General features: G+C 40.2%; 1 protein-coding gene across 5 annotated transcripts in view; it reads right to left on the bottom strand.

Moving 5' to 3' along the window:
* SYTL5 (synaptotagmin like 5) overlaps window positions 1-22,988 on the bottom strand; it is a 79,842-nt gene that overhangs the window by 52,767 nt on the left and 4,087 nt on the right. For all 5 annotated transcript variants that reach the window (XM_033053539.2, XM_033053535.2, XM_033053537.2 and 2 more), the window contains exon 2: window positions 986-1,450. In XM_033053539.2, coding sequence (XP_032909430.1) covers window positions 986-1,104 — 119 coding nt within the window. In that variant the 5' untranslated portion in view covers window positions 1,105-1,450. The remainder of the gene's footprint in view (window positions 1-985; window positions 1,451-22,988) is intronic.

The following is a 22,988-nucleotide window of genomic DNA, read 5'->3' as shown; positions in this document are numbered from 1 at the left end:
AAGCCAGCAAAGGCTGGAAATTTTCCCTCTGTCCTTTGTTATATTCAGCAGCCTTCCAACACCAAGTGCTGCATCCATCCACAAAGCCTCCTTCTCAAAACCAATGCTGCATGAAACTTTAAAAGGGCAGTGGGGGGAAGTGAAATGAAGCAGCAAAACCATCCTTGGAAAGCATAGGAACTTTTCCAGAACTGATACTTAGCTGAACTAACTCAAACTGAGCTTTCTAAAACTGCTGACTCAGCCTGCCTCTTCACATTGTTCTCTGAACTTTGGTTTTTATTTTTCCGAGTAGAAAAAGAGCACATGGACTCCATTAGTACCCTGAGACTCTACTTCTCCCAACAGTGACTTTTGAGATAAATATCTGAGATTTAATTTTTTTTTTTAAATTAGTAAATCTAAGTCATTTTTGAAAAACGAAGTGTCCTTCCTCCCTATTCTGTAAGCACCACAATGGAAAGGACACCATCATGCATTTGCCCCATGCTGTAGAAGTCCTGAACAGAGGCAGATGCCAACTTTCTGTCCCCCTGACTCCTTCCAAACTTCTCTCCCTCAGTCAGCTCTGAAGGCAGACTCTGTGTGCAGCTCCTCTCACAAGAAGAGAGTTCAAAAGCCTTACTAAAACTTTCCATTTACAGGGGGAAATTCAGTCAAACTGGACTAAATCTACAGAATCTGAAATTTAAAAAACACTGCTGCATATTTTTGCACTTGTTATCTTTCTTATACTTTTGTCTTGAAGCACTGGACATGATTTTTGTTTACTGAGAACCATACTAGCAAGCAATTTTCTATTTAGCATACTGGAACTTACAGTTACCTGTGTCATCTCACAGCACTCACCCTTGTGTGAGGCTACATCCATACTTTCCTTCCTTAAAAAAAATACAGACCACCACATTAGCATGTAGAAAACTATCACTGGGCACCACAAAGATATCTATCAATCATATTTAAAAGCTATAGTAAAAAAGGTTACCTTATTCTTTTATCTTCTACTTTTTTCAAGTACTCATCTCTCTTCAATACTCCCAATATTGTTTCCCTTTCATGTTCCAACAAAAATGACAAATTGATGATCTCTGAGTGCTTTGTCATGATCCTCCAGGAGTCACTCTATCAATGTCCACTTTGCCCAATCAATACTTTAATGATTTCTTTGCACAAGTCCAAAGGCACGTTGGTGTCAGAATTACAAGATCCGCACAGCCAAGAGGTGTTTTGAAAAATGCTCCTTTAAATTAACTGGGTGGCAAGATTGTATTGCTTTTCCTTCCAGCTACACAAGAAGTAAAGGTTTCTCCTTTGATTCTTCCTTGGGAAAGGCAGTCATTTTCCTGGTTATTGAATGTCCTTGGGTCCTGGCTGATGCTCACTGCAAACCTTCAGATTGCTTCCACTGCAGTTGCAGAATCAGCTTCCTGAAAATTGTAGTTCAAACTGCCTGAAAGTCAAAACAAACATGTATGGGTGATTTTTAAAATTATCATCACAGCCTGATTTAACAAAATATAAATCTAGCAATGGTTTGGAAGCCCCTGAAGAATGGCCTAGAGACTTACCAGGTTATCTCAGGGGCTACTTACACACAACTGGCACAAAAGTTCAGTGTTTTTCCCTAAGAAAAGAGTAAAAAATCTCATTGTTTCTGCAATACAGGTCCTACTATCAGGTCACTTTCATCAAGTAAGAGAACAGAACAAGAAGGTGATACAAAACTGAAGCACACAAGTTGATGCAAGGCAGAAATACAAGTCAGGAGTGCAAACTGTGAGCTTCCTATCACTGAAAATTGGGATACAAGCAAACAAACCATAGATAGCTACTTTTGGTTAGATTGCTGCCTTAGACATACAGCAGCTAAGTAACAAAAACACACATGAAAAAAATATACTTTTATTCTCTGTATTTGCTTTAATAGAAAAAAAATAACGCAACACTCCCCCCCCCAAAAAAAAAAAAAAAAAACCCAACCAAAAAGACCCCAAACCAACCAATTGTTGGACTATTAAGTTTGTTCTTCAATTCTTGAAAAAAGTGCTCCCATTCATACTGTAAGACCGAGTTACTTGTAAGCAAAAGGAAGAAATCCACCATGTGAACTGTTCTTTGTTGTTATTAGGAAGGTCAGGCTCTGGCTTGACCTGTCTAGAAAAATGCCTGGTGAAAGTACTTTTAACCCAACCAGATCCTAACATCAGCATGGGAAGCATGGGGCATCAGCACAAACCTCACAGAGTCATTGCTTGTCTGCTCAAAGTGCTCTGAAATTCTGTTTGCTGGTTTTCCTTGCATGGGTGACATGAAGCATTATTCTCATGGGCATTTATTATTTTTCACTGGGGAAAAAAGGATCAGGTTTCATTGGAAGTGGAAAACCAAGAGGTAAAAGGGAAAGACTGAATGAAACAATTAGAAATTTGGGACAACAAAAGTGTTAAAAATGATCTCTGACAGCACCATTATTGGGTTGATGATGTACTGCAGGCAGCCAGGGGTTCTTGCAGAACCACAGTGCAGTGGTATGGCAAGCAGGCTGTGAAGAACACCCTGCCTTGTGAGATATTCTGGCACTGGGAATTCAGGGAAGATAAAAACTGCCTGACAAGGTTAACTTGACATCTGGTAATTTCTTCTCAGCTTTTCTTCTAACCCTAAAGAGATTAGTACTCTAGTACAGACCGTTAAAAAGCCTCAAATATTCCCTTTGACTGTGTTGCTGATCCTTGAATGTCCTGGGAGATTTTTGTCTCAAAGCAAGGAGGCACATATGACATCCAGAATTTCCAAAGCCATAATTGGCAATCCAGTTATTTCATTTGCCACCTGGAGGGTCAAATACACAGAGCCCAGAGCAGAACTAAGCACTGGTAAGAGTGATGAGACCACAAATTGTGAGATAAGTCAGACAAAATTTCAGAGTGCTCTACACTCCTGTGCCAGACATAAATCAGCTGAAAGATCATTCCATTCAGTTTCTTACAGGGAAGAAATCCTAAACCACAGTGGTCTATTCAACAAAATTCTGGTGTTTCATGCTGACAACTGAATTATGGGGAACTATGTGAATTTTGACTAGAAACCATTACAGCCTTGTTTGTAAAGACAACAGAAACTACATCAGAGTTTGCAACATAGAGAATAATGCAGAGCACTATGAGGTTTACCAGATGGAGAGATAGACATAAATTAAGTTCATGTCACCCACAGTAACAGAAATATGTTTGCAGTAGATTCTATTCTAGTAGAATCACTAAAATCAACTGAAGTTGAATTTTATTCACAATGGTTTGTGTGGCTTCCTTTCTATTTTATACTGAACATTCCTCATAATTTATCCTTCAGCCACATCTTGTGGATTTAACTGTCCTGGTCACCTAACAGAGGGATTTGCCAGCTATCAGGAAATACGGTTTTACCTGTTTATGTGTTCAACCAGTTTATGTAGATTAAAATACATTGTTAATTAGTAACAGAATTCTCCCACAGAACCAGGATGGCTGCCTGTTTAATGATCTCGTACATCTCTTAGCGAGATGTAAATCAGTGAAAGTCTAAAATGCAGCATCCTCAAATTATTTTATTGCTTTGGTGGGGGAACAGCTCCAGCACACTGAGCTGACCAGCAATGCAGGTTTTGTGTTCAGGCTGCAGTGACAGACCTGATGCTGACACAGCCCAGTTTTCCTGTCTGCCACCTGCCCAGCACATGTGCACCTACCACAGAACTGACATTCAGACTCAGACTCACCTCACCTTCCAGATTTTCTTCTGCACTACGAAATTGCCACTCAAAAATACCATTTCCTAACCAGAAACTCCCCTCTGATGAAGCTTCAGTAAACACCTCAAGAGAAGCTCCTCTTTGCTCAGACAGGCTCCCTCTCAACATGTTACACTCCTGATCTCTGATATTCTGTACCCAGGCTAGCTGCAGTAGTGGCAGCAGTTAACTTTGCATAAAACAGACTTTCCCAATTCTTTGACAATGCTAACCTTGTCAGAGTGACTTTTAGGACTGAAGATATTGCAGATGTCTTTACCCCTCAGGAAGCAGATCTAGTAAATAAAAAAATCCATGGTCTTGCATCTTACATCACTCCTGCCTAATTAGACAGATTCGGTGTAGAAACTCCAAAGACTGCTGCTTGTTCTGCCTTGTGCTGGTGCAAGATGTGCCAAAACATCCCCCACTCACAGAAGGACAGCACCTGGGTTGGCCCCTGCCCTTTGTGGTAAATGCTGGGCACACTTGGTTGTTGAACAGAGCAATGACAGCACAACCTGCAGGGACATTTGCTCTATAGGAAAGGAGACTAATGAGTAAAGAGATATTGTTTTTAATTCTCTACCACTTAAGACTCCCCTGCTTTAGACAACATTATTAGAGACCAGGCCTGTATTTCAAATTGAGATTTAATAGGAAAATTTGTTCTTCTCCTTTCCTGAGCTACTTTTGCTCTCTCTCTAAATGGTCCAGAATAAATTAGCTGACAAATGCTGAATCAACCTAGGGTTAAAAAACAAAACCAGTCAGCCAGCCTTTAAAAGGTGACAATGCTCCTTTTTACAGGTTTCTGATGTTTTATTAAGCAGCCCTGGGGCTGATTAGGAAATGTAGTTGTTTTCATCCTAAAGTGAGTGAAGATTTCACACAACAGAGCATTTGAGGAGCACTAAAATGTGAATTAGGACACCCGGAAAAAAATGCAAACCTCCCTAAAAGAATGGGTTTTGTTCTGATCTACTTTCAGTATACAGACAGAACATCAATCTCTTAAAGCAGAGTAAAGCAATGATCTGATGCCAGACTTGCAGAGGAAGGAGACATTTCATTTTTCCCGCTCCACTGTGGCATAATCCCAAGGCTGGATGTAAGTGAGCTTCTCAAGTAGGTGCTTTTCTCTTGCCTCATGGGAAGGGTAGAAAAAATGCTCAGTGAAACTATCCCCTAAGCTTCTGCCACTTCTCTACACCTCATAGAAATGTATCTCTATAACAGAGTTCTATTCTCTGAAGCTATTGTTGCAGGAAGATTCATTAGTAATAACATGCACTTATTGGCATAAGACAGCAAAATTAGACAAAAATTAATAAAAAGGTACAGTTTATCCTGCATATAACTGCATCCACTGCACACAGGTACCATTTGCTCACCCTCCCAAGACAAAAGAATTAAGGATTGCCTAAAAAAATAAACAACAACACAACAAAAAAGCAGGAGGTAAAAAACAAAACAAAAAAACCAAAAACAGCATTACAGTTTTGGCTAACTCTAACCACACAGATTCTTGTGGCAATTACAGCACCCCCAAAGGTGAACCTCCCTGAGGGACATCAGTTCAGAAATGATGGTGGATGAATTATGGCAGAACAGGAATTATGGTGAGTGCACTGCAGTCAGTGACATTTGCAGTTAGCACAGGCACAGCGACCATGAATATCACTGCCACAGGCATCCTCCTGAGCCCAGCAAGACAACACTCCTCTGCACTGCAGAACACTTCTGCTTCATCCCTCCCCTGTCTTCCTGGGAAGGAGGAGAAGCATCCTGCTCTCTAGAGACAAAGCTGAAAGGAAGCAAGATGAAGGGAGAGGAATTATCCTCTTTTCTTCAATGGCTCTGTCATCAAATTGCCTGATGTAAGAAATTGCTCCCATGGCTGAGCCATTATGTTTACTTAGCTGGAAGCCAGGACAGGAACAATTTAGTGACTCAGCAGTAGAGGCAACATTTTCCACATGCACTGATTGCAGTGGTACAGGAACCACAGCATTGCCTCACATTGCTCGAGTGATAGAGCCTCCACCTACTGCTGGCAGGAAATTCTTTGCCAGCAGAGAAATGTTTGCACTACATATATTTACTAGCATGGGTGTATTTAGGATAGGCATAAACTGTATTTTCATACTGGTAAGGAAATTCCTTACAAGAGTAGCCAAATGCAGCATGGTGTGCTGGCTGTAATTGATTTTTGCCACTTGAGAAGCTGAGATAGATCATCTGAAAAGGCACCAATCTCTGCTTGAACCAAAGCTGCATGAGGTATGGCAGCCCAGCTGGAAACTCTGCAGGAACAGGATTAATGGCATTTCTGACTCTTCCCTGTGCTTCAGAAAGCCACAGGTTCCACCTCCCAGCTCAGTGCTGGCACTGTAGGTCACAGCGTGGTGGATCTAAATCCAGTGCACACAGCTTCAACACCCAAATGAAAAGAGGAACATATCATGTATGTGCTGCTTTAAACACACCAATTCTCTGTACACTGAGTTCATTCACATGGGGGTCTGAAGTAAAATTCAAAACTGAGATGGCATCAGTAGGTAGCCACCAAAGCATCTCCACATCCACATCCACAGCTGTTTTTCTTTTTTCTGAGGCCCACAGGCAATGATGGAGGAAGGAGGGGAAGGGCTACCCACATTAATTCTAATGAAATGGCAGGAAGACATAAAAATGCACAAATGTAAAACTTACCACGCTGAAATTGTAGTGGCCAGCTTGGTTTCTCCTCCTGCTCTCACTTTAGCTTGCAGAATGCCATGAGCAGGAGCGAGAAAAACCAGCTTCACTTCCCAGCAATGTGTTTGCAGAGGGCACACGCCCAGGTGAGCAAACCAAGTGTCACAGGTCCTGAAGGACCAGGAAGTGCTTGTTGCACAAAATCAACACATTTGTAAGGTAAGAAAGAGCCAGTCAAGACACCAAAGTCAAGTGGCAAGAAAGGAAAACCAAACCACACTTATTGAATGTGATCTTGGTTAATTGACACGGATTAGACCAAGTGAGAGCTCTGGTCAGCATTACAGTGTAAATACTGAGCAGATTCTTTGGGTAAGAGCAATCTTCAAAGACCTTCAGAGGTAAGAGCTGGAAGACTATGAACTGGGAAGTCATGTATTGCAATAAAGAAAGGATTATGTCTGAGTGACAGCAACAGTGTTTGAAGAGTCATTTAAAGCACAAATCGGTATCTGTGCACTGGAATTAATACAGGTTGAGACAGAAGCTGAAAATACAACTCCTTTTGTCTACTTCTTTCTAACCAGTGTAGTATGAGTGTGTTTGACTTCAGAGTAATTAGAAAAACTCAGATTTGTTAATCAAACAAACCCAATGGATTCAGAAGCAGTTCATTTTTTAGGTCTGGCACAAACCCAGCTGTCACATACCTTCCTACAGGATTGCAGATCTCTCCAACCACAGCCAATGCCTGCAAGCTATATCTAATTCCTACAATTACTGTAATAATATTTCCAAACCAAAATCATGAGTGTTTAAAGACTGGAGCAATAATGTTAAAGCTCATTAAGTCTACGAAGCAGACCTTGCTGTGTAAGAAAGCAGTAAATTAACTTGCCTGACTGTACAAATAAGAGAGGTAGGACTCAGCACTGACAGCCTGAGCATTCATTAAACATTGCTCCTTCTACAGGTCTCCCTCTGCTTGTTTTTTCAGCCCTGATAAAAAGCATTAGGTAACACCAAAAAAGCATTTTTTGAGAAATAAATTACATTTTCTGTTTTCCTGCTGTAGAAATTTAGGCTCATGCAAGTGTGCAGCCAGGTTACAACCCTCAGGGAGCAGCACTGCCCAGAGAAAGGTCACTGCAGAGACACTGCTGGCTGCCACCCCAAGCTTGGCTTATTTTTCAAACTGGGACAAATACAGCAGCCATTCAGACAGGGGATCAAGTGCAGAACAAACCAGGGGTAGTGAGAGCACCAGACAGAGAGCACCAGGCAGTTCATTTGTGACCATAAGCCCATGCTCCATAGAGATCCTACAACACAATGAAAGAATTTAACTCCTTCAGAGATGCTTTAGAATAAACAAATACCTAAGAATCTTTTCTATATTAAGAGAAGATTCAGGGGAATCTGTCACATCTAAGATAATTCATTCACAATCAGGAGGCAAGGAGTGGGAAGAATGACACAATAGGGTGGCAACCTCTTTCTTTTGTTTTGCTCATCATTGGGCAAATATGGTTTACCTTTGTGGCTGAGTATTTAGCCAGAAAAGAAGACACTTCCCAGGGCAAGCATGGAAAGAAAATTCAATGCATCAGTTTGCCAAATCAAAGAAACCAAACAGATCTGAATCAAAGAATGAATGAAGGAAAAATATTTCTGCTATTGTGAAGCAAATAGCATCTGTGCAACGTTAAATCAGCCATGAAAATATGAGTTAGGGCTTGAGTCATCTCAGTCTTATTCTAAGTCACAGTGTGTGTGAAGGCAGTAATTCATTCAGCAGTGAACTTTACTTTAATATGTTTAATTTAATCCCTGTGTCTTTATACTTTCTGTGATGAAATGGAAAGAGAAGCAATAAACTGAGGTCTAGAATAGAATGGATTTATACACAATTGTAAAACAAGTTCTGATATTGACCTTACACATTTTACTTAATGCATAAATTATTAATTTAACCAAGACTTACTATCATGAAATTTAACTAAGACAAGTTGAAGAAAATTTATCGATTCTTTACTTCTAAAAATCTGTAGGATCCTTTCCCCACATACACATGGTGTTTTGGGAGCAGGAAAAAACTCTATGGCATTGAATTCTTGTAGAAATTGAAAGCAAGCACAAGATTCCAAATTCTTCTTCCTAACCAGTAGTGTTTCTTTCCAATATCAACACAGTTTAGGAGAAGTTAAATTGATATATATTGTGTTAGGACATGATTGTGTTTGACACCAGGATCACAGGAATGGAGCAGCTTGCACAGGACACCCAGAAGCTCCTCTTATGTCCATTACTGGCCAGATCTGGTCACAACCTTTATTCATCATCCTTAAGTTCCCTGTCTCCACTGGGATTGAGGCTGCAGCCACCACCAGGGTGTTTTGAGAGCCCTGGGGCAGTGCTCTGTACTGCAGCACTGTTACAGGGAGCTTCATCTGACATGAAGTAGAAAATACATGGTAGAACAAATGGACTATTTTCATTAATTAACAAGACTCCTTCATAAAAATATCTGTTTCTTTTAACTGCAGCAAGTGATTGACTGAAATATCAGCAAGATTATTTGATTTTTTCCCCAGCAGAATTGTCTCCCTGAAAAACCAGCAGCAGGTATGTTGCACAGAAATGGATGAAGGCTCTTCAAACACACAATAGAAATCTATTTGTATCTTCAAATTCAAATACTTTCACTAATTTTCTGAACTAAGAGTACTCCACAGGATGTGCCTTCACTTCATCAAACATTTCGTTTTGCAGAAAAACTCATGACTCATCTGAGGTTTAGTCCATTTGAAGCAAATCAAAATCATTGATTCTGCTTTCTTCATGAACAAACCAAAATGAAATTCTCTCTGAGCTCTGCAAGAGGGCTCCAGGAACACTGCTGAGGAGATACTGCAGAGCCAGAGAAGAGGGAAGTAGAATCTGCAAGAGGATTTAGGAAGGCATCCACCAAGCCAGTGAAACCCACTCTGGGCTTGGGGAGAAGGTAACACAGACCTGGTGTGAGTGCTCTGAATGAGGAAATTACATGTGGTGTGTCTGCAGGGGATGAGAGCCCCAGTCCTCCATTATTTCAGCCTGTTTGATGCCAAGTGCTCATTTGCCTTTCTGCCACAACAGTGTGGTGCAGTAACACTCATTTTACACTTTCTTGATCATGACTTTCTATTTGATTTAACAGAGCAACTGGATTTGCATTTTAATGAAAAGAACTAAGTTTGATCTCCATGCATGCCAAAGGTTTCTAATCATACATTATGTGACTCCTCCTTGTAGAGGTGTGAAAAGCCTTCAGGAGATTCCACCTGTATAGGATAGGGGAGGAGATCAGGATGGTTGGTGGATTTTGGACTAAGTAATCTTTAAAGGCCCCTTCTAATTCAAGCCATTACTCTACTCTATGATTTCTCTTATTTCTTCTGACCTAATCACTCCAGTCCCTCTCTATAAGCAACAGAGACAAACAGGCATTTCCAGGGCATGACTCACCTCATCTTCACAGGAACACTTTAAAAAGGTCAGAGGAGCCCCTGTCTGGTATCATCCCTTTCTCTCCACTGGCTGTGATGGGGATGAAGCTCGACTACCTCAAATGCAGGCATGCAGAACATGTGAGCAAACGTGTCCTACTTCTCATTTCCAGCATAAAATGGGCTGGAATGCTTGTCCAGAAACCAACCAAAGGATATAAACAGCTTAATCAGAGAGTGGGATGAGCTTGGAGTGTTGCCTTGTTTTGTTTTCCATTATACACAATGCTACCATGTTTTTCTCTACAAACAGCAAATAAAGCTAACAGGTCTGTTAAATCTTCCATGAAATGCACCAGTGTGTTTCTCCAGTGTATCTGCCTCAAAATGAATATGGTTTGAAAGTCTGCATATATAACAATACAATTTTCCAAAATTCTTGTGGCAGGCAGGAAAAAAAACCCACAAAAATCTAGTTAGAAAATGCATTCTCACAGGTTACCCTGGGATCTGCCTGAAGTCTGGGCCGTGCATCAGCTGTGAGAGCCCTGAGGATTCCTTTCAGAGGGGCAGAGGAGGTAATGGACTATGTGGAGTCTTCTGTCTGGTTCCATTATAACAATGTCTATCCAGAACAGCTCAGAGTAACAGGAGATGGTCTGTGGGGAGCAGCCTTGCATCCTTTATGGCTGAGGAGGAGAGTTAGATCAGAAAGAAAAGAGCTGGACTCTGCTCTTGGATCTCCTTGGACCCCAAGGAGCCCTTACAGCAAAGTCTGTATGGATTGTCTGCCAGCAGTGTGCACAGGATCAGCATCCTTTTCCACACACTGTGACAAAGAGAAGTGGCAGCTTCCTTTGAAAACACTGTTACACAAACCAGAAGAAATCTGGGATGGCTTTCCCTGCCATTTTAACACTCTGCCCTTGCAGTGCAGCCCATCCAGTGCCTCAGATGGATGTCTCCTGAGGCATGGGCATGCAGCTGAAGCTGCCAGTGCTGAACAGACTGTCTGGCTTCTGTCTACTTTGCACAAAAAGCAGCCACCACTCTTCAGCAGCAATCTCCAGCAGTGGTCAGTGAATAGCTGGAGGGGTGAAGTCCAAAGCTGCACAAGGGATCACTGTGTGGGAGGTGCTCCAAACCAGAAGGAACAGGGTGTAACTGCTAAGGATTACTTTAGAGAAATGACAGAAGGTGCCAGATGTCCTTTGCAGCAATACCTTACAAGACCTGAGGCTCTGACCAATCTTTGTCAGCAATCTGAATTTTTCAAACAAACAATATCTAATATACACAACACTATAATAGTTTTTGATAACTGTAAGAAAAGGATCACAAGGTTTCTCATCTACCCTTCAGGCTGTGATCTGCCAAGGCAATTCCATTATATAACAGTAGTGGCTGCTGTACAAACAGCAAGAAGATGCAGAAGCTCTCAAGAAGCTGCTCTTACTCCAGCACAGACACACCTTTAATCATGTCTCTTCACTACAGGACCCCTTTATTAGCACACCATACAAACCACACACGTCTCCCTCTTTCCAGCTAGATGTGCAATTCCAGTAGCACCAGAAGCAAAACAGCTCAAGAACCTGGAAGTGAACTTCCAGACTGTCTGCCCATCCTAGACCTGCTTGTCCAAATTTCCAGAACAGGTGCTGGGCACAGGCATCATGCTGCTGGGACACCACCTTTTAAGTGAAGTGGAAAAAGAGGAATTATTCAGGGGAAACACTGCACAGAGCTGTATTCACAGGGTATCAATCACAACCTGACCTTTTTGCAGCATCTTTCTGGCTCCTTTTGGCCAAGATTTACTGCAGCTATCTGCATAATAAGAGTTTCAGCCTTTTAATTGCATTTGCAATGCAGACAGCTTGTGCCACTTGAAATTATACCAAAATTTATCATTATGTGAAGGTCACACTACTCAGTGGTCAGTGTTTGAGACAAAGCACAGTGCATACACACTTCCAGTAGAAAATCTGTGGGAAATCTTGCAGAACATAACAAGTTCTCTGAGGTGGTCAGTGTGCACAGAGAAGGCAACCAAAGTCTGCCAGCCCAGCAGGGATGGTGGCCCCATGTCCTCACCTGAAAAGAACACCTCCAGGATGGCCAGGACACAGTCAGGAGCTGCTAACAGTGGTGTTCCTTGCCTCTGCTGTTCCTTGCCTCTGCTGCTGCCTCCTGCTTCCCCACAGCAGTTATCCCATCACAACTTGACTGTAAAGCAAACTTCCTTATTTACCAGTACAGGTTTTAAGTGCTAAGGATATATTTATGGAAGCCTGGTTAATAATTTTCAGTGTGAATAGGGCTACATTTTTTCTAGTGATCCAGTACTAGATACCCATGTTCCACAGCTGAGCATACCTCCTTACATATCATGTGCAGCAGCTATAGTTTAATAGATGCCTTCAGGGAGTACATGGGAGTGATAAGGACACCAGTTTTAGCTTGGGACTGTTGAAAGGTTAATGAGATTTATCTATTCAATCACTGACTCACCCAGAGCAGAGATTTGGGGCAGGTTTTGTTATTTACCCCACTCCAGTCAGTGATCAGCTTGCTGCTGCCACAGCTCATGCTCTCAGCCTAGCAGGGATTCCTCTCAAAAGGATTCCTAAATGCACCTTGTCAGGAGCAGATTACCTTGTATTCCAAGGTACTCTGGGAAAAAAAGCCTCCTTACATGATGAATTGAGATGGCTAAGGAAGAGAAAGAGACTGAAGTTTTTTTGGTGATTTCTTCCATACTAGATCAAGTGATCTTTCCGGTCTGTTGGTTTTGGAGCACCACTCCCCAGTGGATAGTACCCTGTGCTCCTACCTGCAGCCTTTTGGGGACAGACAACCATTTGGGTCCCCTCAGACACTGAGGAGAAGACCTAGACTATCTAGAAATCTGTTATTTTATGACTGAAGAACAAGCCTCCCTAGTTTTAAAAAAGTGCATGGTTTTGACTCTCTCTACATCTTTAGTCTTTCCTCTATGGTTACTGCAAACCAGAAAGTTCAAACACACTTTTCCTCTTTAATTTAAAGTCCGTAAAGGAATGTTTCCAGAAATCAGAGTAAATAAACAAAAAATGCTTAACAAAAACACTTTATGACCATTGTAAATACATAGTCTATAGTAATTCCTATCTTTACCACTTGTGAATATTGGTAATATTCCAACCCTCAGCAATTAGGCTTGTGTGTGTGTGTGCACAATCCCCCAAGCAATTGTTGCTTGATTGTGAATGATATTCCTGGAAATCTTCACAAAACAAAACCTGTAAGTCACAAGTTCTTAGGGACAGCTTTTGGTGCTACATTAGGCATTCAACACCTTAAAAATGTGTTGATTTTTATTCGGCTCACTTGGCAATATGAAAAGATTTTAAAAACACACAACCACAAATCTTGTTTTGCACAGGATTTCTATTCCATTCAACAACCAGGAAAGATAATGGCAAGGCAGTTGCCCAAAATTTCTTCTGAGTTGCACCATTCAGCATACAGCCCATGTCTCACTAGCGGCACATTTTCTCACTCTTGAGCTCAGAATTATTAGGAGACTTGAGTTTTTATACCACAGTATACATGTATCGAAGTACCTGTACCTTATATTCTATATAACAATTCTGATAAATTAATTTTTATTTAGAAAACCAAAATCCTATAAGTTAATAGCAGGACAGGAAGGGAAACACTTTGATACCTGGACACTCCAGTTACAGACAGCATGATTTTTCAAGCATATAGTGTATCCAAAATCACACATTATTTTCAAGAAACTCATGGACACATGGCAATTTGAGTGTCATGCCCTTAAGTACAAAATTCATCACCTTGTTATAGGGAGCAGAAATCCTTCACTCATCCTATTCTTCCCTTTCAAATACTTCTCCTTCCAAAAAGCCACAAAACCTATTTTTTAAGGGCAACCCCCCCATTTATCTGTTACATATTTTTTTAATAAATGCACACCAGTGCAGAACTGTAGACCAATGGTTGTTTAAGAAAAAGTGTTTGTGAACAGGGAAATTGATAAACTGGAAAATCAGTTACAAGTAACACGATTATATTTCCATATTCCTATTCAACAGAGCATCAAAAATCAACCAGAAATCTCAAACTCTTCTCTGCAACTTTTGTTTAAAAGCACCAGCACTCTTCTGAACACAATAATTCCCACACTGAAGGACAGCAAAAGACACTGAGAAAGTCTGTCACAGGAGTTAAATGTCCTTTCCAGCTGGGAGACAGAAACTTCTTAGAGGACACTATGGGATACATATTTCTATAAGTTTTTTCTTATGTAAAATTTTAAAAAGATGCAAAAATGAAGCGAAGAGAAAGTTGAAGTTAGAGATAATGATATTAGTGCTGCACAATGCATAAGAAGAAGCAGTAAAATCCAGGAAAAGCCTGCAGTACAAACTGCTGTTCAAAAGCTGAAAATATAACAAGCTAAACATAACAAATGTAGCTTTGTCTCTGCCACACACAATTTACTGAATGAGAAGCACAGCCTTGTAAAGAACACACCTCAGGCTGTCAAAAGCACATTGAAAGAATGAAATATCCTCCTTCAGTGTGAGGGGATTGTACTTGGAAACAAATCCTTGAAGTTTCTCAACTGCTTCAAATTTAGCCCAAAAACCTACAGACCAAGCCCAAAACAACAGAGACTAACCTGATCCCTTTATCAACCTGTAATCTCTCTGGAGGGGTAATTCAGCATTAAATACGTGTTGAAAATAATATCTGAAGGTAACATTGTCTTCAGTACTTGAATCTGTTGCTGAGAAAACTGCAAGACATTTCTGAAATAATAGATCATCCTCAGAAAGGGCAGTTACTTCTCTTAAATAATGAGTCCTAGAATCTCCAAGCCACGTTTTAGCAAATGTATTCAGATTCTCAGCCTCTCCCTCCACTCCTTCATCTCTTACATTTACAAATACACTACCTGTAGCATTACTGCAAAGCCTCTTAATGGAACATTATGAAACAATTCAGGAGGGTAGATGGAAGAACTTTCTGGCTGAACTCAGCATTGCTCAGCAGGCTGTTTGATGGCACAGCTCAGCAGTGCAGCAGTGCCAGCCCATGGGTCACACACAGTATGAGCTCCAGCAGTCACAGAGAGACCACAGGGTGCTGAGCTGTTTGCACACAGCATCCTCTGAAAGGTCTCCTGCCATAAGGAAACATGTGGTGTTCAAGCAGGGAACACCACTCCATTAACAACAACAACAACATTTTAAGCTTTCTTTGGATTAAATTAGAGTTTGAATACTTTTTTTTTTGTGCATGGCAAGGGAAAAGGGTTGCAGGTTGACCTGTGCTTTTCTACACAAAGGATCAACCTTTAGATCACTGGGTTTTCCAACCAAGACATGATCAACTTTCATATGTTTTGCTAATATTACTCAATAGATTTGGTAAACTAACAAACACACTACAGAAATGACTTCATTTCTCAGCATTCCATTTTCCCTTCCCTGGTAAGAATTTTACCATCAGAGATGCAGAGCTGTCAAATCTCACCTATAAGATTCACTCAACTCCCACCTTAAGCTCCTTTATTGTTCATTCTCCCTCACAGTGCTTTCCCACAGCTGTGAACAAACATCTGGCCAGCTCACCCCACATCTGTCAGATGAGATAAGAGGAGGATAAAATCTGCTTTGTAGCACCACACCTTAGCACCTCTCCTGGTCATAACCCAATTCCCAGGTGCAGTTTCCCAGTGCAGATCCAACCCTTCCCAACAACCCAAAGGGCATGGGAAGCAGCCATCCCACAGCTCAGGGCAGAGATGTTCCCTGACACAGCCAGGGACACCAGTCTGCACATCAGAGGAAGAGAAACAAGAGGTTTGGAGATGGTGTGGGCCAAGGATACCTTGCACACATGTGAACAAAATCTCCCTGGGATTCTTGGCAGATAAAGGAGAGGCTGTCTCTGTCTAATCACTGAGGAGCTCTATGGGAGATGATCTCACATGTGGGATGTTCTCCTCAATTGTTTGTGAAGTGAGTAAGCCAGGATACTAAAAATATTCTGTTTAAATTAAAAAAAAAAAAATTAATTACTTATACACAGTCCAAATGTTTGGAAACAGGGATGTCCTACCCATGAAGGCAAAAGGAGAGGCACAATTAAATTTCCAAATCTCTAGGTGTGGACTAGAATTGGTTTTATAGATGAATTCATTGCTCCTAGATGTACTAAGTGCAGGCATTATTGCTTTACAAACCACTTGACAAGAAGATTAGTCATGACCTGTTGTGGAGACAAAGGGAAGATATGACTGAATATGAAGTGTATGAATACTTTTAGATACTGGAACAGTCCCTCCAGCCTGCAGAAGGAAGATTAGCTGACCACTTTGACACAGATTACTCAGACTTCTCATTTTCCTGCTGCCACTGTACTCAGTAAGAAGGATTTAGACTGTCAGATTCAGCAGAATTCCGGGGAATACACAATATTTCATTGTGCATGTGCTTATATATGTATAATACCCCATGAAACTATTCTCAAAATCCATGCACCAATTTACCTACTCTGACATCTTTCTTGCATTGAGCTCTGAAATTTTCATCAGCTTTTCATGCATTCACTTCTGCTGTAGTAGCCAGCAAAGCTCTCTACAATTAATTTAAAGGCATTTAAAGGCAAATTTAGTATTACTTGGCTCTCTCTTCAATTGGATTGTGTCTCCTCAGTAATTTATTACAGATTTCTAAAATAAAAGTTCCATCTATGCAAGTAATTTTCATGTAAGTTATTATAAAACCCCCAAATTCTTGGGAAGTTTCCTGAATGCTTTTGTTGTGTGATGTTTTGTCATGCAAATTATCAGTTCACCACTGCTCATGAGAACTCCTGAACACAGGCAAAAATATGGAAAAGGAAAATCCTCCAAGAGGAGCAGCAGGCTGGTACAAAGAAGAAACCATTGCCCCCAGCACACCTAACCCACAGCAAATCTCTCACCCTCTCTCTGCTTCTGCCTGCAGCCAGCACAGGGAGAGCCACATCTCCTGCTCCAGGAGGTTATGCCAAGGAAAAACACATCAAGGGCCACAGGGCTCTCTGATACCATGGGTGTACCAGACATTGCACTAAATGCAGCTATTATATCAAATTGCCAAAATTCTCCTTTTCTTTTCTGTGGCAGATAGGATCCTTCCCTTCCTGCCTGCCATATAACATCAGGTGGGCCAAGAAGCCTCTCCACCAAAAACTAATGGGTTTCTTTTTCCCCATTAAAAAAAGGTCAATTTCCTAATAATTTTCCAATGTTATCTTACAAAAATTAGCTTATTTGCAATAATCACACAGATGCTTAGGGCCATATTCTAGATGAACATTCTGAGAAGAACATGGAACTAAACCCACCACGTTACTTTATTTCGTCACGGGTGTACACTTTCACAAATTTTGTCATGGGTGTTCCATTTTCACAAATTCATACACAAGTCTTAGGACAGGGACCTCAGACTTAAAAGGACAGGAAACATTTTCTGTCAGGGAATATTTTTTTGCAGGTGTTGTTAAAATCTGGTTAAAAGCATATTTTAAGCTTGTGGAGAAAGGTGTAACTCATACAAGTTCAATAAATCTTGCAAAAGCTACTTCCCCATGGTCAAATTTGGGAAATTTTGGAAGAATGAAAAGGGGGAAAAAAAACCTAAAAAATAAACAAAAATCAAACACAAGCACAAAATAAGATATATACAAAATGAAAATTATGCTGTGTGCAAGAGGTATTGGGCAACCTGGTCTATAAGAATTTCTGGTTATGCCATTTATAGTGCATCCAAAACAATCAATTCTATCTGTTCTCACTCTTAACAGAAGAGAGGTTCTTTCAAGGCTTCTTTAACCATCTTTGCCATCCCTTAAACAAAGAAATCCAAACTTCTGGAACAGCTGAGACTATTTGCTTAGTTAGAAGAAGGAACACCATGCACCATGCACAAATAATTCCTTTGATGACTTTCTCATCTAAACCAATACTATAAATGGTGCAGAAGTTAATTAAACTGGAGATTGAGAGAACAAGGCACTGAAAGCTAAGATTAATACCCTGGGGCATCAGTATAGAAACAACTCAGTTTGGGAGGTTTCACAGAGTTTAAAAAACTGGCTTTGATTTTTAGACTATCAGGTCTCTTAATTGCAACAGTCCAGACACAAATTTAGCTAAGGAAGCACGGGGCACTGGTTTCATTTAAGTTTTGATTTATGGACAATTGTGGGAAGGAAAAATTAAAGTATTCCTTGGTATTTTCTCCATTCCTTTTGCACTTTCTGGCATAATGTAAATGCTTTTACTCAGAGAGCAAGAAAAACTGCACTAGCACAGGTCATGAAACATCGCTGTGATGTATCACAGTTAAAGGTTTGAGCCTTAAATACTATTTTGCTGTTTTCCACTTGGCTGATTGCTCTTCCTTTTATTTTTCCCCATTTTGTCACAGCTTCTCTCACTCTCACCCTAACTGAGGTCTCTAGATACATAAATAATTAAAGTTATTTAATGCGGGGAAGGTATAACTGCATTTTGGCAAAGTAGTCACTCTGTCTTTACTGCTCCAGAGGAATAAAAAATTGAAGAGCAATTGTACCAGGGGTTGGAAAAGGGACTCTGAGGGTGAAAGAATTAGACCTGTGACAAACTATTTGGTTTTGCTAGAGCTCTAAGCTATTATTTCCTTCGTGTTTCAGCCATTGTGACTGCACCAGTCATTGTGTTCTCACTCACTCTAGACTAAAACCTCCCCAAGCCAATCCAGTTTAGATGTTTTTCTAATACAGAACAGCCACAAACCTTGGAAAGCCTAATTTGATTGTCAGGATTGACATTAAAATCTGTTCCCATGAGCATGTACATCTCAGTTTTGGGTTTTCACTAAAGACTGAGAACTACAAGCCTCCAGTTCTGCTTGCAGCCTCCAGCAGATTTCCAGATGTGCAGTGGTTCCCACATGTAACTGAGTGTGGGAATGAACCATTCAAATTTGTGTTTGGAAGGACACTAAAAGGGCTCTCCCCATCCATTGTGCCAGACAGAATTGTCCATGAGAATGAAGAGCCCAGTTTGAGCTGCTTTAAATACAGAGATCCAACCTCTCAGGTTGTATAAACTGATAGAGCTCTGCTAAGAAACTGAATTGTCATTATATTGTTCAGTTGGGTTCAGCTCCATTTTTAGTTTCCTTCAAACCCAATGCTTTTAATACAATGTTGTGTTACAGCTGTTGCAGAAAAACCAAAAGGTCTCAGGTAGCCAGGGAACTGCAGTAAGCCAGCACAGCCCTGAGCACATTAAAGCACACTCTTCCTCTGGTAGAATCACTGGACAAATTTTCATCCAAAAAAGCAGAATTTACAGGATTTCTATTAATTTCTAAAGAGTCCAAAACCTCTCAAGTATGACACAGTATTTCACTATGACACCACCATGATCATGCTCACCTTCTATTTAAGTTTCATTTTATGCTTTATTTTAAGTTTCATCTTAGGCCTTCAAAACACAGTGGGAGAAGTCAACCTCTACTACTGAGGGTTATACACTGCAGTGCACAAAACCCACAGACAGAAAGCCAAAATGATGCTGTACCATACTGTGGATTTATCAAATCAACATCCTCAGATTCCATCAGGTATTAGCTGGAGATTCAGAAGTAATAAGTTGGGTGGATTCCAATGTCACGGAATCCCTTAAATAACAACAGAAAAGTGGCAATGAATTAATAGTGAAAGAACACGGTCAAGGTCTCTTAATTTTAGGATGTAGACATCTCATAGTACTAAAAGAAATTAAATTTGGCTAATTCAAAAACATTTTCTTGATTTGTGACTGACCAATTGAAAGATTCTTGGTTTTAGATTGCTGTGTAGTTGGACTATTTTCTTTTTGCACTGTCCATAGTCACTGGTAAACAAAATAAATCAAAATACAGGGAATACATTTCAATATTAGAGGTATTTTCCACTGCTATTTTTAGGTACATTTTCAAAGAGCAAGTTTCTGTCTATGTTTTTAAAATGAACCACAAACTGATCAGGTATACAAGGTCCTTCAAAACTCAACAGAAACCCACTGGGAGCAAAGAAATATTTCTGAACCACAAGCACAGGTTGTTAATTGTCACTGGCCTCCTGCAATAATTATTCCCTGTCTGGTTATTTTGTTATTAGTGTTACCAATTAAACAACAACAATCAAAAAAACCAAAATCTCACATGCCTGGCTGTGTGAGGCTGCCACAGATGATACACTATTCTGTCCCTCTTGCCATTCCTCTGTTCCTTGAATGTCACAGTGAGAACTTTCAACCTAGTCTCATTCCCTCCCCATTAATAAAAGCCAGAATTTCAAAAGGGGCTTTTTTAAGAATGTAAAAAAACCCCTCAGTTTGAAAAAAGTGCAAGTTTATACATGAAGTGTGTTCTACTGCCAAGGAGAATCAGTAGCATCATATCAAATCAGAAGGCAAGAGCATCAAAAAAGACTTGGAACACTTTTAGCTTTTGAGCCTTGGGTAATCAAAAAAACCATTGTGCTACACCCAGCATGTACAAAAAGCTATTCCACCATGACCCACTTGTGCAGCCCAAGTGCCCTCATTCCTCATGAACTCATGGGCTTTTCATAGTTGAGATCAGCCGTTCGTGTGCTAGTGGTACACATTGACACACCCCAGACAAACTTGCAATCATCCATGACACACTGTCTGATGCTGGTTTTAGCATCAAATCAAATATGATATTGCACAGAAATAGTTCAGAAGTTCAGAAACAGTTATTACTGTTTAAACATTGCTTTCTCAATTAAACGGAGAAAGGCCAGAGGGAAAAAAGCATGATTTGTGATATTGCTATGCATTTTAAGGTGGCTCACTACAGACATAGTGATCCTCTGATTCAATCTACAGTATGTTTAAAATTAATTTAATGAAATTATTCTGTCTTTAGTAACAGAACTGGCTCAGGTCAATCCCATCAGTAACCAAGATGTGAATGAGTGCAGAGGTTCAATGACTGAAATCCAGAACCTTCATGATCTCAGCAGGCACAGGAATGGGACAGAAGACAGACTGCAATGTTCAGAGAGAGGAATTTTACAGGTATCAGTGGTCCAAGTCTTCACCAAGCCTGACACTGAATTCTTTACTGCTTTTACTCCCTAACACAGTCTTTTCATATTTGGAAACATTGTGTGACAAACTAATACTAAAATGTTTTCACAAAATTAATCAGAAGTGAGCTCATAATTCAAATTTAAGGAATATGACATTAATTATTTAGACACTTAATTGAGAATGTGCACTTTCAAAACTAGTGTACCACAAATCATTTTGACATGTTTCTGCTCTCTTCCACAATAAAAGTGAAATGTCACTGGCAAGGTCATGGTTTAAAGTGATTTCATGGCAAACACCAAATTCCTGCAAAGTCAGAGATTGTCTCAGAAACAGTTTGTAAGAAAAAAGCTTGATCAAGAGGGACTTCTACGTTATTGTAGATTACACCATTTAAATGATACCATTAAAGGTTCTCCCAGTCATAACCAAAAAAAAATCCTGCTGAAATACATTCAGACAAAGAGAAAACCCAAAGGAATATTATTTCTAGTGCCCAGTGCTGACAGCCCAGACACTGGGAGAGTGCAAGGTTAAATTTGTATCAATAAACTCCATTGGGGTTCTGCATCAAGGGAAGGTAAAGCCAAACAAACACTCCCTAATGGAAGCACAGGGTTTGCAAACACCCCGTGGCACACAGAATTCCCACCCCTCATCCAGGGCACTCCTCACTCACCCCTCACCAGCCAGGTGACACTTGTGTTTGCACAGCCTTCTCAAACTTCTCCACCTTTCTTTGCTGCCATAATTCCCCAGCAGACACACAATACCAAGGAGGTACAACCTTCTCCCTTATTCATTTTCAGTCTTACCTAATAAATCATTATTCTTCAGTGCATTAATTGCTGTTCTCCTCCTAACTGCTTCCTACTCATCCATATTGTTCTGACAGTGAGGGTTTCAAAGCTAGACAGAGTTAGCTACATTCCCATTAAAAACTCATTATTTTTTCCCCTCTAAAACTTCAGTGGTAGCAACAATAAAGAGAGCTCTAATCTGAATAAAGATGCCAACAGTTAATAGACATTTTCAGTTCGGTAGCATCTGAAGTTTAAAATATTTAAAAGGTTTAAAATGCATCTGTAGAAAAAAGGGATAGAAATGCTTCTTGAGAGACAAATATACTTGCATTTCTATTCCAGAGCATGACTAGAGTCAAGGAAGATGTTTTATAGTGGGCAACTGTGAAAAACATTACAGAAACAACAGCTAGTTTAGAAAACACTGTTAGAAAAAGTGGCTTCTGCAATGCAACATTTCCATGCAGACAGCTGTTTTTCGGTTTTTTTACTATCAATGTTCAGTGCAGAACTCAAATATGTTTCAAACCTACAGGCTTGAAGAACACTCACTTTCCTCATATTTCAGTTTTCTGGATTACTTTAGACAGGATTAAGACTCTCCATTCCCCACACAAATCTCATGTCCTTGGCTGTTGATGTTAACACACTCCATTATGCAGTTGGTGCCTTTGCTGCACTAATGTCCACTGTGAATGGATAATAATTCCTAAACCATATCTTTAATTGAATATGTATTTAACTGAAGCCTTCCAAATTTGCATGTGTGTATAAGCACCTGTTAATCTTGGCATTATTAGCCTCTTTATTTTCTTAATATTGTGAGAATGGGAATTTGGATCCTTATTTCCTCTATTTTTGTCTTTCCTGACTCATAAGGCATCAGGGATTTCATACAAATATTCAGGAAAACGAATGAGGTTTTAGAACCAATAATAAATAGCACTATTCCCAAAACTGACCTTCTCTCTAGCTCTGCAATGGCTGCAGAAGTAAGGAGGCAAGCTCAGATTCAAAGCACATAAAACTGCTCAAAAATCCATCAGCTGTGTCATGCAGTAACTGCAAAT

The sequence above is a fragment of the Catharus ustulatus genome, chromosome 2, assembly GCF_009819885.2.
Source record: "Catharus ustulatus isolate bCatUst1 chromosome 2, bCatUst1.pri.v2, whole genome shotgun sequence".
NCBI lineage: Eukaryota > Metazoa > Chordata > Aves > Passeriformes > Turdidae > Catharus > Catharus ustulatus.
The sequence above is the reverse complement of the archived record's forward strand: the minus strand, read 5'-3'. Positions and strand labels throughout refer to the sequence as shown.